We start from the raw sequence: 18,496 nt of genomic DNA on the forward strand, positions 1-18,496 counted from the left end.
CAAGCTTCCGTTGCAGTCGTGGTTACGAATGACTGCTATAAGAATTATCACTTTATTCCAGAAATCCCAACTCAGCTCCAAAGTGTCTGATAGCACGGCAATGTTGGCGATCCAGTAAGCTGGAACTAAAATGCACAGGCAGCCGTAAAGTAACCTGTCAACCAGAGATACGAAAGATGGGGTATAGTAATCATCATGTATCAATCTATCAAATAAATCGCAAGTTTCATTACCATATCACAAATCTACATATCAAACTCACAAATCTACATATCAATCTCTTACCGCTAACCATAAATCTTTCCACCACACCATGATTATCAATCATCCTTCACAAAGGCTAGCTTTTTTTTTTCCCGAAAGTTAATGTGCACTTCAAAGAAAACACTATCAAACTCTATACCAATACCATCCTATCATTATATCAGTGCAGACCAATTCTATACACACCCTATACCATATACCAATACCGAATCAGTATGATCCAGTACAGCCCCAACTGTCAACCAATCAAATCAGGTGTTCGGATCCTTTAACAATGCACTGCAAGATGTAAAGTAGTCCATCTCAAGAAACCCAAGAACAACCAAATTCCTCACTTCATTAAGTGCAACGTCTTTTTAGCAAAGGACAAAAGAAGGGAAGCAAAATTTCTAGATTACATGGCTACACCGAGGAAAAACAACAACGATATGCACTTCTAATCATTGGCCACCAATTGATCTCCCGGGGGTCCATTTTCTAGTTTCCTGATAACCAGCTTATTTTGTGGGGGAAGGTCTTTTGACGCTGGGGTGATGTCGGCATCCACGATGACCGAGTCCTCTTCTTTAAAATCTCCTCTCAGCACCCCTAGAGCCAGTTCATTTTCCACCATCTGCTGTATCACCCTCTTCACCGGTCTGGCCCCGAAATTTGGGTCAAAGCCAAGAGTTCCCAGGACTTCAACTGCTTCTGGGGTGAAATGAAGATAGATCTTCTTCTGTTTAAGCCTGTCTTTCAGACGGCTCAACTGCAACGGTAGCATAATTAATGTTAGAGAAGGCTAAGATGGCAACAGGTTTGATGATATCGTCAAGATTTCAGCAGGCTAGAGAAAGATACGATAACATGTTTGATGAGGAACCAAATTTCTTTAAAGACTAATCAAATAGCTAAACCAAGCAAATTTGCTACGATTTAACATGGTAGCACTCTTCAAGCAATAGATACGAATAAATAAAAATCCAATTGAAGTAGCTTACAATAGGAAAGCAAGATGCAGGAAAAACTATAGGTTGAACTAACAGAAGAAAGAAGACTTTATGACACAACCGAGGTAATCCAAGTCAATCTCCTGCCTTGACAATAGAATCAAAGGGTCACAGGCAGCAGAACTTGAAGTAGTTACACTGAATTAGCTTAAAGAACTCCAAAATAGAAAAAGATTAAATCAAGAAATGCTAGGTTAAATAACCTCTACCAGTAGATATTTGAAGGTAGACACAATCTACCTCAAGTACCTAGCACAAGCAAGGCATAGATAGGACAATAATTTGAGAAACAGTAATCATGACTGAAACTTCAAATAACCATGAGATATAGAAATTTCATCATGTTACTTCCATGGGACATTACCTGTAACTCAACAATACGGTTGATCTCTTTAGTGTCAAGTGGCTGGAAGACGATGTACTCATCTATTCGGTTCATAAATTCTGGACGAAATGTTTGCCTGGCCAACTCAACAACCTGCCTTTTCATCAGTTCATACACTGCATCCTTGGTATCTGTTGTGTTACGAAGAGTTTCTAGGATGTAGTGTGAACCAATGTTTGATGTCATTATAATAACACAATTTGTAAAACTGACTGTCCTTCCCTGTGAATCTGTAATCCTCCCATCATCCAATAGCTGCAAAAGAATGTTGAAGACATCATGGTGTGCCTTCTCAATTTCATCAAAAAGAACGACAGAATAAGGCCTCCGTCGAACAACTTCAGTCAGCTGGCCCCCTTCCTCATAACCAACATAGCCAGGTGGTGCACCAATCAAGCGGGAGACTGCATGCTTTTCCATGTACTCACTCATATCGATCCTTACAAGGGCATTCTCTGTGTTAAAAAGGTAACCTGCAAGGGCTTTTGCAAGCTCTGTTTTACCAACACCTGTAGGTCCCATAAACATGAAGCTTGCTATAGGTCGATTTGGGTCGGAAAGACCTGCCCTAGAACGACGGATAGCATCAGCCACTGATTTAACTGCAATATCCTGACCCACCACCCTCTTATGGAGGAAATCTTCTAACATAACCAGTTTATCCCTCTCTGACTGTTGAAGGTTTGAGATCGGGATGCCTGTCCACTTGCTGACAATCTCAGCAATATCAAAGTCTGTGACCTCTTCTCGAAGCATTGAATGTCCTGACTGCTGGAATTCGGCAAGATTCTTCTCAGCCTCTTCCAGCTGTCTCTGTAAAGACATCAACGTCCCATACTTGAGTTCGGCAGCACGGTTCAAATCATATTCACGTTCAGCAGCTTCCATCTCTAAGTTGACTCTATCAACCTAATGACAAGATTAAATGCCATTAGCTGAAGAAGGTTCATCCACTGTTGATATATTCTGCTATTTTATTGTCGAAAACAATTACCTCCTCTTTAATTGATCGAATTCGAGTCATGAGTGCTTTTTCATGTTCCCAATGTTGTGCAAGCTCCTTCTGTTTTTGTTTAAGAGATGCTAGATCAGCTTCCAGCTTGCTCAGCCGTTCTTTAGATGCTTTATCTGTGTCATTTTTCAATGAGAGTTTCTCCATCTCTAACTTCAACACTGCTCTATCAACCTCATCCAACTCTGTAGGCTTAGATGTTATCTCCATTTTCAGCTTTGCAGCTGCTTCATCAACAAGATCAATGGCTACAAGCAACAAAAGTCAAGGTGTTTGATACATGTCTGTAGGGTCACCGACCACAGAAAATGAAATTATTTTTAACCCATAAAAAGATCGAAATTAACAAATTTTCAGATGCTAACATACCTTTGTCAGGCAAAAACCGTTCAGTTATGTACCGATCTGACAGAACGGCAGCTGCAACAAGGGCACTGTCTGATATTTTAACACCATGATGCAGTTCATAGCGTTCACGAAGCCCACGGAGTATAGAGATGGTGTCATCCACAGATGGCTGACCACAGTAAACCTGCTGGAATCTACGCTCCAGAGCAGGATCCTTCTCAATGTATTTCCTGTATTCATTTAGTGTGGTTGCTCCAATACAACGGAGCTCCCCCCGGCCTAGCATAGGCTTTAGCAAGTTGCCAGCATCCATTGCTCCACCAGTAGCTCCTATAGCATTTGCCCAGAGAGCAACAGATCAACAGTCAGATACCATGTTTATTTATATACCGTTGATAAAGAAAAGATTAAACAGAAGAGTTACAGAGTAGAAGCTCTTGGGGATTAGCCGTTTATCACATTAGCTATGTTCAATATGCAATGATAAGGTTTCATATAACTGGCATTGAAAAGAATATAATGTTAGTACTGAATATGGAAGTTAAGAAAGATCAATGGTGTTGACAACAAAAAGAAAATGTAAACAAAACTTCTAGATTAAACACTATTAAAGGCATAATATGTCTTTTCAAATAAATGATCTCAATCAACAACAAATTCATAGTGTATATTCCATAACAACAGGACATTATTATTGAAATCTAAGGGCCACTATATCATCCACCTCAAACAAGAAATCCATTAGTTACCCACTAAGGATTGCCCAGTTGTAACCGGACCCATGCCGGCCGATCTGCGGTACAAGTTGGTATGCCCCCCATACTGGACCATATCGGGCCCAAATCAACATGGAAACAAGGGATGAACCAAGGAGGCAAAGAGAGAGAAAGAGAAAAGGGGGAGGAAGGGAGAGGGAAGGAAAAAAAAGGATGCCGGTGGAGACGCCAGTGGTGGCCACTGGAGAGCCGCGGAGGCCCTTGGAGGACCGCCAAGGCCTCCCAAACTCCACAGTCCTCCACAAGAGGAAATGAGAGCAAAGAGAGATAGAGAGGGGGGAAGGGAGAGAGGAGGGGAAAGCGTGGGGAGGCCACCATAGGGCCTCCAGATGGCCCAAATCCAATCGGCAAATCCATTATCGGCTTCAATATTTATCATATTTTTAAAAAAAATGCGATCAAATAGGGGCATCACCTCTGTTTTAAACCCATGGCGACTGCGAGGTGGATTTGGGCCGTTCGGTAGCCTCCACGCTGCCTTCCCCTCACTCCTCTTCTCTCCCTTCTCCTCTCTATCTCTCTCTCTTCTCGCATCTCGTGAAAGACCGCAAAACCCCGAAGGCCTCAACGGACCACCACCGGCCTTTCCCTCTTCTCTTCCATCCTCTCTCTCTCTCTTCCTATTTTTCCTTCTCCCTTGCTCGCCAAAGTTCTGAATCGAATCCCTAGACCGCACCGGTTAGCCGCCGGTAATATTTGGCAACCCCGAACCAGGGCTTGCCTCAGAGATCACACCCCAATCCCCATCTGCTTAGCAACCAGAGGTTTTGGATCTGATTCTTAGATGGTGCATCCCTAAAAATTTGGATCTTGGTAATTATAGCATAGGTGGATCTCTCCCTTTCTCTCAAAATAAAGTAAAAATAAAAAGTCTCAATTTCGTATTTTAAATAACTTTTTATCATTGACAAGATAGATAATATTGAAAGTAGAATGGGAAGTCCAAGCAAAGCCTTGGAGAGACTCTAACCTGCACCAACAACAGTGTGAATCTCATCAATGAACAAAATGATCTGTCCATTGGACGCAGTGACTTCTTTAAGAACAGCCTTCAGTCTTTCCTCAAAATCTCCTCGAAATTTAGCCCCAGCAACCAAAGATCCCATATCCAATGCAATCAGCTGTAAATAAATAATGAAAAGACTAAAGGCCTGTAACCATTACAAATAATGGTCCACTTGACTTATATCAAAAGGCATAACGACCACGAGGAAATATAGAGAAATAGAAACTCCTACAAATAGAATTATCTACTTTTATATGCTCAATAAAGTTGATTGTAACATGCACAGGATATGTAGAAATAAACATTTTATCCACTAGCTGGATCAGCTCCTTGCCAGGAATTTGGTTTCTTTATATCTCCTATTAAAAGATTGAACAGATTTGTTTGCATATCTATTACTACCAACCAAGTTTCTAAACATCATGAACGGAAACACAGGCCTATTGACTGCTGCTTAATTTCAACATATATACAAAAGCCAACATTGCATTATGCAAGTGCATTGATATGTCATATTTACAGGCCCTTGGCACAACCACTATTCCTTGAGACCTCATGCGATCCATGGTTTCAAATATGATACTCTTAACAAGAGCAAACAAAACATTACGAAATTCAAGATAAGGCACAAAAAGATGCCGCTTGAAGGTCTGATATTTTGACAGTGTCATTTTCATTGCAACCACCACAATTTCTATTCCTGTGGTCGTCCTATTTATAACATTTTTCTAATGCAGGAGGCAAGACTAAAAGTGGATCAGGAGCTATCTTGAGAATGCTGAAATCAAATTTTAAACTATCCTAGATGGAGAATGGTTTCAATTATTCATTTAAAATATCCAAGCCTCCAAACTGAGAATGACAAAGTATTAAGTGGCATAAGATGGAAATTGAATTTGAATGAACAACTTGAAGGAGATAACCAAATAATAGGATAAAAAGTTGAATAAGAAATAAAAAAAACCTACATGATGAAAAATTCAACAAAGATGCATAAATGATATGTTAGATTAAAACTAAACCATCAAAGAGCAATGAATAATGGATTTCAAAGTTCCCTTAATTTCTTCCACGGACTTCATCAATAAGATTTCCATCTCTATCCACGTTCTTCCTTGCTTCTGGTAACACGGTTGCGTGGCATTATTTTATCTTTCAAAACTAGGAATCTAACACCACAACTATAAGACATATTTTCCCCATATTGCAGCATGCACATTTATGCCTAGCATTTGGCACCAATAGAAGGGCTAGAAAGTTAATCTGTAAATTGCCAGTAAAATTTTCATCACAGATAAATAGATATCTCAGAATTATCAAACACAACATTTGGAGTTCTATCATATTTTCTCAAACCATGAAACTGATATGGGTCACAGTAAATGAGAACCGCTATATACATAATATATATAAAAAAAATTTAATGAGAATTGTTTGAGAATGTAGAGTAAAGAACAAAGACCAATGAAATGAAAAATATATAGCAATAGAAATGTAAATATTGGATTATCAATGTGTTTTGCCTTATAATAATAGAACAGAAGCAAATGGAACAATGCTTTTTGGCTAAGGTTACTGCACAGATTAGAACCAAGCCCTTTAGAATCTGCAGACAGTAACCACGATTATAATATAATCAACAATCAAGGATGTAGTGAAAAGAAAACCAATAAAAAGATGATGATAACAAATTCAATCAGACTACCTTCCTATTTAATAATGGTTCAGGAACATCCCCTCGCACAATCCGTTGGGCTAATCTGCAAGATGATAAGATCTAACAAATTAGAGTGTCAGATGATGTTGCTGCATATAGAAATCAATGAGAAACTTCAAAAACTTCTAGGCATCTTGATATAAGAAGCTCACAACAAATAAAGCAGTAACACCTTATAATATACAATAAGAAACAACTACATTAGTCTCACAAAAAGGTCAATGTAGAAAGATAATGCTCACTGGTGGAGGACATCCATTAGTAGAACTAATGTGGAGGAAAACAAGATGACCGAGCATCACATTTCCAAAGCAAAGTTTAACAAAAAAATATATGAATCTGAGGAGCTATACCCTTCAGCAATCGCTGTTTTTCCAACACCAGGCTCACCAATAATGACCGGATTGTTTTTCGTTCTCCTAGATAATATCTGAATGCAACGCCGTATTTCGTCATCACGACCAATAACAGGATCCAGTTTACCTCGTCTAGCAAGCTCTGTCAAGTCATTCCCATATTTCTCTAGTGCCTGATATTTTCCTTCAGGATCTATAGCGAGAGCAGTACAGTGCATCAGTCCATTATAAATGCACAGCATTTAGCAGAAAACTCTGAAAAAGTATGTTGAATAATAATAATTATATCGTTTTAAAATTTGTGCAGATCAATGAACACAAATTTGCACATTTTAGGCTTTTAGCAGTATATCGCATAATATGAAGAAAGATCTCAAGATGATAAAGCACGCTATCAGAATCCACTGTTATGAGCTTTATTTGACAAGAACGAAAAAATGACTAATGTTACATAGATATCAACAAGAAAGTCCCAAGAACTTTAGGAAAAAATTACACAGCAAAGATGTCATGGGATGGGCTGATACGCAAGTCACCAACCTGGTCATAACCTACCCTTTCAACCAAAATACATATAATCACATATCATCTTACACCTCTTCCTAGTTACTGTGTTAAGCTAAGTGCTTTATCTTCAGAATAGATTGAAGAGTAAAAGGCTGATACCCACTTATGGTCCCAGACTCCCAGCAACCCAGGGTCCTGAGATGGCAGACCGGGGACAAATCTAAACCTTTGGCCCTTTTCCATGCAACCTGGCTGCCCTAGGACTTGACAAATACCATTTTTAATTACTCTTCAATTGATCATTCAGAATAAATTGAAAAGTAAAAACAAAGTATTCTTTGGCAACATTATGTTATGTGCACAGGCTACTGGTCGAAGTTGTAATTAAATATAATGAGGAAACAAATTGAAGAAAGTTCTAACCTAATAGCCAATATCTGTTTTACCATTAGTTTGGTACTACTCATCTGTCAGTTTCTGTCTCTTTTTTGTATTCCTTATATCATCCTTTCTCAATACTAAGATGACCTACTATCTTTGGTTGGGCATAGTTAGGACTGGCCTGTATCTAAACAAGTACATAAATATGGATTTTGAATGGGGAGTTAACATTTTACTGCACATTTGGACTACATCCGTCACATGCAAAATTGTGTTTATTAGCATGATGGTCTGCCACAAACTAGTTCCGGGCATTAAAAGCCAACAATGGTTCCTCTCAGCATACAGCATTCAAGCATTGAATTCGGCCACACACTTCTCCAAAATACTGCTGTAATATGAAGAGAGTAATGGTCATTGAAAGCAACATCAATGGCTATGAGATGAGGATTAACCCTACTAGTTACAATGGCAACAAGTCGTGACCTAAATCATTCATAAAACACAAATTATACAGATTAACTATATCCTTTTCAGTTTGTAGTCCACCTGTATATATATTCCTCCCAAAATAAACTAAGCTCACTGACACTATCTCTTGTGCAAGTACCAAACACAGGTTCTTTCCTACTTAAATTAAACAAAGTGCATAAATGTTAACAACTTGTACTAGACAGCAGCCACAGGAAATACAACAATGAAAACAAAACAAACTAAAACTTTCAAATGCAGATCAGCCATATCCAATAAGCGAATCTTAGATTTCCACATACGAAAGGGATATCTCTCCTACTAAAATTGAAAATCATGGACAACATTATCAACTCCTACTACTCAGTGGAGATGAACCATGAAAATATAAAAAACTGAAATATCTAAAGCATTTTATCTTTAGTTATTTTCTTCTTCTTTTTTTTTTGTGGGGAGGGGTGTTATGGGGAGAAAGAAGGGATGTGTCATACTCTGATCAGTGACTCTTTGATTTCCACGTACAGCTAATACAGCATCCTTCAACTGTTTCTCACTAAGTTGGAGGTCCTTGAACAACTGTTGTCCAAACCTTTTGTCTGAACAGAATCCTAGCACAAGGTGCTCAACTGACTGAAAATCATCATTGAACTCCTTTTTATACTTCTTGGCACTGTCCAATACAGTTACAAAACTTGATCCTATTATCGGCCCACTTGTATCACCAACTACCTGGCAAATCAACAACAGTTACAAAGCTTTTGTTTATCGTCTGTTCGCATGATACTGCAAAGCAATGGTGGAATGTACCTTGGGCTGCCCAGATATAAACTGATCCGTAGCTTGCAGCACCGATGTGTTGTCGATTCCAGCCTTGGTGAATATTCTCCGAGCCAAACCATCCTTCTGCTCTAAAAGGGCTTTCATCAAATGCTCAGATTCCACAACCTGCTGCTTGCACTGTCGTGCTGCTTCTACAGCACCAATTATCCCCTCCCATGCCATTTCAGTGAATTCTCCTTGGTTGATCTGGTGCAAGCAAAAAAATGTTAAAAAACAAAGTTAAATGAGTTAAACAATCAATGACAAACACCATGATGTTTTTGGACCCGAACATATGATTATCCCTTTTCTATGAGAAATTGCTAAAGCAATGGACGCTCTAGTGGCCGATACTATTATTCGAGTATTCATTCGATATAATCCCTGAGTTAGTAAATGTTACTAAGAAACACCATGGGTTCCATGTCTAACTCAGAATCTGAGCAGTATGTCTAATGAAAGTTTAAAACCCACATAATTACCAGACAAAGTCATCAGAAAAAAAGCAGGGGATAACCTACAATAAAATTCGGGAAATGCTTACTTACAATCCCTGAGTTAGTAAACGTTACCAAGAAAACATCATGGGCTCCATGTGTAACTCGGAATCTGAACGGTATGTCTCATCAAGGTTTAAAACTCACATGAATATCGGACTATGTCATCAGAAAGGCAGGGGATGAACTACAATAAAAGTTGGGAAATGCTGAAACATATGAAACCAAAATTGACCATAGTGACACCTAACTTGCTATTGATTGGTGCACAGAATAACACAAAATGGAGAGAAAAAAGAATGCCCCAAGCTCATGCATGAATTGGTGGCTTTCAGCACTACAAGTACATTACTGGATGGGTACCGTTCCACACACTGCTCCATAATTTAAGTTTTGCAGCTCAGAGTCAAGAAAGGAAGAGTCCTCCTTCCCTTTCTTCAACAAAGAGCCAACTTTACGGGACTAATGCTTTATCATTGTGCTTTCTTGGCAAGAATACTCCAACATCAAATACCAAGACAAAATCTTGCTACCATAAATCATTAAAAAATTAAAAAAAAAATAAAAAAAAAAAACACACATAAAGAACATATCTCGGCATGAATACAAAAGAAAAAAAAAAAAAAAAGGAGCAACCTCGGGTGTACATTCTTGTACAATTAAATAATGACAAATACAATCATGTATCCAATTCCAGCAAAATAGATGATTAGAAGTAATACCTGAGAAGAGCTTGCATAGCTGTACTGAGAAGGAGAAGTCGAGTGGAAGTGGCGACAGAGGAAGCCCTTCTCCCGACTCCCGATAGAGCCCGGGGCTCTGATCACATCTCTGCCTCCGATAGAAGGCGGGAATGGAGCACCAGGACGCCCAAGGATCGGCGGGGAGGGCGAGGAGAGAAGGCGAAGGGAGGAGTGAGGGGAGTAGCGGCGACGGGCCGCGGCGTAAGCGGACCTTGCTAGCCTTGTAGTGGCTGCCCTGCCCACCATGGCGAGAGCTTCTCGAGCGATAGACTTGGACTCGAAGAAAGAGACGAGAGGATCTTAGAGAATATTGGGAAGAAGGGTTTTAGAAAGTTCCCGGCGGTGAGGAGAAGAAGGCCGTGGAAGTTTACAGAATGCCCTGAATTTGACGCTCAGCTTCTACGGACTTCTGCGTGATATACGCCTTCTGGATAACTATGTTAAGCAAGGTTAATTCGGACAACAAATAAAAATTTAACAAATAAACAAACAAACAAATAGCCTGCTCCAGCCTGAGATGCACGATCTCAAGTAGTCAAAAGCTTGTTTGGTGCGCCAAAAAAATTTTTTTTTTTAAAATATTATTTTAAAATATTAATTTTAAATAATATAATATTAAAAAATGATTCGGATTCAAATAAAAAAAATACATGAAATACTATTCTCATCCTATTTGTTAGTTTTTTTTTAGATATATATTTTTATATATTATTATTTATTAAATATATTTTATTTATATCTATTATATTTAATATAATTTAATAATTTATGATTTTATTTTTATTATTTATTAAACTTGTATTATGAGTTTTCAAAATATTTAGAAAAAATTATGAGAATGTCTGTCCGATTTTATTTTTCATTGCAAAAGATGAAAATGGCATAGCAATCTTCTGAATTCTAAGGGTTATTTGTTTTGATCTCTTACTTTGACTTCTTTTTTTTCCATAAAATTTCGATGAAAACCACCATCCCACCCTCCACTCGAATTCGACGGTCCCCCTCCTTGCACAAGTGTAACAGCCTCTCAAGAATTCCATCTCTCCATCGTGACAGTGAAAAGTAAGATGTCATAACCATAGATTTAGGGATGAATTTAGAGTTTCCTTGCATAATATTATAATATCATTGATTTTTGGTTATGTATCATATTTTAATCTTTATTATTTGCATGTAATATTTATTGATATATGTTCTATAATTATCCCGCTTATCATAGTCTTTATTTTCATTATTCCACAACCTATTGATGAAAAATTATGGTTCCTCTATGTGTATGTTATGGTCCCCTTTTTGTCATGCATATACACAAAAAATGATATTTGGACTGATATAATCTCTTGCAATATTTTTTTTTGAATCTATCACTTTTTATTGTGGTCTCATTGTGGGATATACCATATCTTTTTCAATACACAATGGAAGCATTAAAAAAGTATCCAATAATATTCTAATTCAATTTTTAAATATGGAATGATATTTTTGATATTTTAAAATATATAATATACAGTGAAAGCAATTTTTTAACCACCTTTGGGACTGTTGTTCAGTGCTTTTTTTTGGATTGATGTTTCACTCTTGCTTTTTGGATTATTATTTGAGTTTGTTGATATTGAAAATATTAAAAATTTGTTTGGACTTATTTATACAAATTGTTAAGCACTGTTTTTCAATGCCCAATAATTCTGTTTTAATTTTTTCAATTGAAAGTTGAATTTATGTATGTTTGAACTTTATATATCTCTTATTCATTATAGCAGAGATGGATAGTGATTTTTTCACAGTATAGATCTATTATGATAGATCGATCAAGTACCAATGGAACTATCACTATAGTAGAGGATATGTCAGATATTTTGATAACCATAATCCATATAGATGTAGTATTATAGAGCTGAAGGATATGTTGGGTTAGTTAGAATATATAAATTGTATCTATTTTTATTATCTTATGTCTAAACGGATGTTTGAAAATAGCTGTAGAGAATTAAGATATGATGCAAATATTCTAAAATGCCAACTCTATGAGAGGGACTAGCATAGTGCGAGTATTTGTAGAGCACTAGGAGAAGTAGCTACTTATGCCATTGCTTGTACTACTTTGCAAGCTACTCTAACTATTACAGAGATATCTTTAATTATTACATCTTTTACAATATTATAGAGATGCCCACCATTAAGGAAATAGTTGTATCCATACCAAAGATCTGAATAAAAAGTGGCAGTAAAAAAGATTGGTGGGAGAAGACCACTAATATTTGGAAGGTTTAAAGTTGATGAAAATCAAAAGAGATCGCAACTGTCACTTCGGAGCATATACTTAGCAGTAATAGCAGTAGTCATGCATTACTTAGTGGGCTAAGTGAGCCAAATAACCACGATGATGATCTATTTGATGAGTATGTATATAGAGATGTCATCGATGAGAATTGAGATCTTGGACACAGCATTCTCCTCTCTACAAAGGTGCTGGTTCTTTTGGAGAGGAACAACTTAGTAGTAGAGATGCATAGAGTAATGGTAGCTCTCATCTTCATATCTTGGATAGTGACAGTGATGCAAATGTGAGATTCAAGTTTCAATTATCTCAAATTTAATGAATTTACAAATATAAAAAGAGTTATCAAACTTTAGTTGGAATACGGTTTAGCAATGTCGCATAGTTTAGAAAGGTATGTGCTTTATAGCATACATGAGGGTTTGATTTTGTAGATCAAAAAATGAGATAAGTGGATTTTGCTATATGTAAGTAGGGATGTGGGTGGAAGATTCATTTTTTACCAGTATTGAAAGAGAATATTTATCAGATAAAGACCTTCAGCTTATGCATAGTTGTGAAAGGCAATTTAAAAATCATAATGTCACATCAAATTTCTAATAGAGAAGTACCTTAAGGAGATTAGATCCGATGCAAAGTGGAGTTTCAAGAGCTCTGAAAGTATGTAAGGAGGGATATGAAAGCTTTTTTTTGATGTCACAATGCTATAGAGCCAAGACTAAATATTGGAGATTGTTCAAAAGAGCCATAAGGAGTAGTATGCCTGCATATAGGAGTATTGTTAGATTATTAGACAAACTAATCTTGAAAGCGCAATGTTGATAGATGTCGGCAGGCTGATGAGATTAGTTAGCCTATATTTAGAGATTATACTATTATCTTACAGCACACAAGCATGGCTTCGTTAAAGGCTGCAAACCTATCATTAGACTAAATGGATGTCATTTGAAGGGCTCATTTAGAGGATAGCTCCTAGCTACAATGGAGAAAAATTATAATAAAAATATATTCTTCATCACATGGGTCATGATCGAGGCAGATATGAAAGATAGTTGAAGCTAATTTTTGACATACTCATTAGAAAATATTGGCCTTAGAAGAGTATGGTTTGACCTTTATGTTGGATAGACAAAAGATAAATTTGTATTATTCGATATATGTATTTTTTATTATTTTTAAATACTTAATTATTTATAACTTGTTCACTTGTTCGATATTTGTGTAGGACTTGTTGAGATCCTTACGACTGCTATTTCTAGCATGGACCACGAATTTTATATGCGATATTTGCAAGTCAATTTTAAAAGCACTAAGTTCAATGGCAAGAAATATAGAGACATCCTTGGAAAATGTACCAGGACAACTATGCTTGATAACTTTAAGATTGCTATGAAGGAGATGCGGCATTTGAATGAGACCACATGGCAGTAGCTCGGACCGCTTGGACAAAATTACAGGCCTCTTTGTCTAAAGATTTAAAAAAAGTTAAAGAGGATTAAGTTGGAGGCTATGGACTACTATTACATATAGGGACGAGACCATAAATTTGAAGTTGAGCATCGTAATGATAAATGTGTTGTAGACTTGGATGAGTGTTTGTGGTTGTAGAGTGTGGGATTCAATTAGCATTACATGCTACCATATTGTGGCAGCTATTATCTTTCTAGAAAGGATACAAAATACCTTGTTAGTATATGATACATTGAAGATATATTTTTTTAGAACCTATGAGCATATCATTGAGTCGGTTCCAAGCATAAAACCTTGACCAAAGATAGAGTATCCTATTGTATCCTCTCCTCCTTTAAATGCTCATTCAGATAGATCCAAAAAGACAAGAAGGAAATAAGAGGATGAGCCGAAGAATTATAGTAAAATCAAAAGAAGGGGTACATTATTAAGATGTAGAAATTACCAATAATAGGATTATAACTCTAGAACTTGCAAAGGTCCTAAGAAGGAGAAGGTAAAAAAAAAAGAATAAAACATTGCATCCAATCAAACCAAGAGTCAAGTTAATAGAAAAAGAGAGAGATCACAGATATTATAGCCTCATTTACATTCAATAATGTACTTAATTAATATTTACTTATATTTTAGCACTATTTTTTAGATTGAAAGGGTTGGAAAAAAAAGAAGACAGTAGTCTCAAAAACTACCTCCTCTCAATCAGCTCTCTTCCAACCTCCCTCCTTCCAGCCAACTGCCTTCCAGTCGACTCCTCTCAGCCAACAACCTCCCTCCTATAACACTACCATGATTTTCAGCTTATAACATTATAGCTAGTTTTGACTTCATTTGTGACTTGCGCATGAAAACCTTATAGCTCCCAGCATCACAGCACATCAGTAACAATAATTATACTTTTGATGTAATGCATTTAGGCTGATAGCTTCAGTATTTATATAATGTATATTCTATTGTGATATCATATAATATCTTTTTTTATTATGTGATATCTTGTGATGACACCTTGTATTACCTTATGTTTATTAAAATGTTTGACAGATTATGATACATTGTGATACAATATAATGCATTATGAAACATTATGATACATTCTGATATATTATAATATATTATGATAAATTATCATATATTATAATATAATGTAATACATCAATATAGTGTGATACAGAATGGTTTACTGTCACTAATTATGATATAGAATATTTTGATTCTATTTTTGGATATTACATGGCAGTATATTGAGAAATTTTTAAATTTTATTTTGATTTATGATTATAATACCTAAAATTGGTTGTGAAATTGGAATAGCATATATAATTGGATGATGTATAGGTTATTTGTAGTTTACAAATATTCTCCAAACTACATATGCTAAAAATAATTGAACCAGAGGGTATATGTGCAACTAGTTGAAAGTAGAGAGGTGTAAGTAGAATAAGAGAAAAGTCTAGAGGAGATCATCAAAACTTTTTAATTTTGAGGGGGCGAGATTGTTGATATTCAAAAAAGAATAAGGATATCATCGAAACTTTATAAATTAATTTAATTTATTACTTTATAATATTTTTACTTCAGAAAATGAATTTTATATTGGTTTTCTTTTGCTATGCCACTAGTTTTTATTTTAGCAAATGCATTCCTCGCCCGTATGTACAAATTGGTATACTTATTTGAAGAAATGCATTATATGTTTGCCTTTTTACTATACCTCCAAAATTTACTTGAGATCAAAATGCATCAGTAGCATGAACAGCGTAATAATTCTAACGAGCATATATGTTGATAAATTAGAAAATATTTCTCATTATATAATTATTAGAGATTACAAATTAACCTTTGAATGTCTCTAAAATAAAACATCTACTTTTAGAATGAATCTCAAACATTCAACCAAGCATACTTAGTATATTTAAAACTCAAATCCGATTAAATAAAAAGCCATAACAATCCAACATACTAGCATATAGCAAACAATCCATTTGGCCTTTCTTTTGTAGCTTGAAACTAGGTCCTCAAGCTTTTTATTCTGTTATAGTAGCCTATTAATAATATTCTTGTCCATTGCATTTGAAGGTGGACCATATAAATGGAAGTAATCACAGCCTCATTTGCTTGAAAAAATAATTTGGGATGGAAAATTAAAGCCAAAAATCAGATAATAAATAAAAAATAAGAAAACTGACAACATATCTCATAAATTTTGTATTAAAAAAAATGCAATCAGGATCTCCATCGATCTATAAGGTCCTCAAAGGCGATTTGATTTTAGTATGGTAAAAATCGACGGTTCAAAAGGAGTAACCAAAAAAACTTGATTGAGAACTCTTCATGATCTTCTTCTCCCTCTACTGTCTCTAGATTTCTTCTCCACCTATGGCTTGATGGAGAATTTTTTCTTCTCTACATGTAGGTTGATTGGTGATTTCTTCTTCTCCATCCGATCTAATTTAGGATTTCTTCTTCATTCGATTTGATTTAGATCTCTTTTCCTTTCCATTTAAATTAGGATGATCAGTATCCAAAATCTTGGGTCACATGAGGCACGTGTTTTGAGATTTTTGGTGCTATAACTAACACTCCACTAGCATCTGATAGTAAGGGTATTTTGTCATTTTATAAAAATATGATCTCATATCAAGGTCATGTGACATCATTTTATTAACGTAGATAGATGGCAAGATCATATTGGAATAATTTGTTAAATATAATAATTCATTTGATATTTTTTAAAATACATGGGTGTAAGTGAAATTAAACTAAAGTTGAAGAATAATTCTATGATTTTTTTAAATATTTAATATTATTAACAAAAATGCGAATGGTCGATTGTTTATACTGGGCATATGCCATGCACGAGATTGGTTTGCATACAAGACCTATGCATTGCATGGTCTCTATAAGCCCCATGATGCAATATATAGGTTCTGATGATGTGACATTCGTCATAATAAGAGTTCTTGCTTTTCTTTCTTCATTCAGTATATTTTTTTTTAAAAAAAAATAGAAGAAATGATTCACGGGGGTCATTTATAAGATAGGAGTATCCATTTCAATTAAAAAATCAAAAAAAATAAGAGAGAGATCTACGAACTTAGAAAAGAATTCTAGGGCACTTAGCTTCTGTCATGAATGCTTCAAAAATATGTGTGCAAATTGGAAACTTCTTTAATTTTCTCTTTGCAAGTATAGCTATTACATTTAGATAATTCATCAAACAAAAAAAAAAATCATATCTAGTCTTAGATGAAATATTTTGCATGCATGCTTACTGACTGGACTCAGAAGAGTTCTCATTCGGCATTTGAGAATTTTACTTATTACAAGAAACCATCTTTCCTCTTATGCACCGATTTTATGGTTATTTAAGATAACAGTTATTTAGCCATTTTCTTATCATAATGACCATTATATAATAAAAAAATAATAAATAATATTTCACATTATAATTATTCCTTATTTGAAATTATTTTTGAACAAAAAATAATTTTTTTATGTCATCTTGAGCTTGAAAATTGCGATATGCTTGTTGTTATCAATTTGAATCTAATTGTGGTCGTATTTTGAATCAAGTCAAACTCGGGTATTTTTGTATCCATTAGATAACTTTTATCAAGCTAAATTTAAGTTGATTCAATGGTTGAATTGTCTAGTTGTCACTCACAAAGAGAAGAGCCGATTTCATAATGGAATATGCTAACGAAGAGAGATAGGCCATAATATATTTCAGATTTGTATGCATCTTTGTGAGAAGAAAAAAAAAGGATGAGATTAGGTTTGTTTTGATAGGAGAGAGGTGTTGGAGTGAGATCCCTTCTATTCTCCATGGAAGAGCTTTTTTGTAATGAGAACTTGATGAAGGAAGCCAAGCAACCCAACCATATGGCTTTTAGCAAGATTTTCTTTCTTTCTTTTGTTTTTTTAAATTTTTTTTTTGAGAGAGAGAAGGAAAGAAGTAGGTTTGCCACCAAATATATGAAATCATCCACAAATCTTTATTTGTGAACCATAAGTTTGGCATTTCCAAATTGATATTTTTGGAAGAGTTTTCAGAACTCAATGTGGGTTTAATTCAATGCTTCATCATTGTATCCATTGGAATGCAGATATATATCCATTGTTATAGTTTCAAATACGTACATTAGCTTTTCATCCCTTTTTTATATATAGTGCATTTCTTTTTAGTGCACAGTTTTATCGACTCAAACCCTATCTTTCCCGGCGAACCTAAGAAGATGATAGGTACCAAAGCCATCCCCAACATGATTATATGCTAACCGGGCCAAACATTGAATCAAATGCAATGATTGAGTAATCATAACTAATATATATAATTATAGCATATTATATATATATATATTTTTAATGCCCGGTTGTACCGAAGTCCAAGCTCAAGTATGTGCGAGTTTAATTCAGCCTTATTTCAAGCTGGAAGTGAGCTGCTTGAATTAATTGGCAGTTGGGCAGTCGTAACCAGGAA

At 35.5% G+C, this 18,496-nt stretch overlaps 1 protein-coding gene across 1 annotated transcript; it reads right to left on the reverse strand.

Moving 5' to 3' along the window:
• Positions 1-581: 581 nt before the first annotated feature.
• On the reverse strand, positions 582-10,675 carry LOC105049549 (chaperone protein ClpB3, mitochondrial). The gene is made up of 10 exons (XM_010929226.4): positions 10,251-10,675; positions 9,020-9,238; positions 8,704-8,941; positions 6,851-7,046; positions 6,486-6,540; positions 4,745-4,895; positions 3,020-3,328; positions 2,633-2,898; positions 1,618-2,547; positions 582-1,012 (listed from the first exon to the last, which is right to left on the reverse strand). The coding sequence occupies exons 1-10, from the start codon at positions 10,515-10,517 to the stop codon at positions 701-703; spliced, it is 2,943 nt and encodes a 980-aa protein (XP_010927528.1). The 5' UTR covers positions 10,518-10,675; the 3' UTR covers positions 582-700.
• Between the last annotated feature and the right edge of the window lie 7,821 nt (positions 10,676-18,496).

This window comes from Elaeis guineensis, chromosome 8 (assembly GCF_000442705.2).
Source record: "Elaeis guineensis isolate ETL-2024a chromosome 8, EG11, whole genome shotgun sequence".
Classification (NCBI taxonomy): Eukaryota; Viridiplantae; Streptophyta; class Magnoliopsida; order Arecales; family Arecaceae; genus Elaeis; species Elaeis guineensis.

What these genes read in the sequence shown, in the direction of transcription:
- LOC105049549 (XM_010929226.4), bottom strand. Translation starts at nt 10,517, where the DNA reads ATGGTGGGCAGGGCAGCCACTACAAGGCTAGCAAGGTCCGCTTACGCC. An exon ending in AACCATTATTAAATAGGAAG is followed by an intron (nt 4,896 to 6,485) that starts GTAGTCTGATTG and finishes ATTTATTTACAG; the next exon opens with CTGATTGCATTGGATATGGG. An exon ending in TCACACTGTTGTTGGTGCAG is followed by an intron (nt 3,329 to 4,744) that starts GTTAGAGTCTCT and finishes CAAATGCTATAG; the next exon opens with GAGCTACTGGTGGAGCAATG.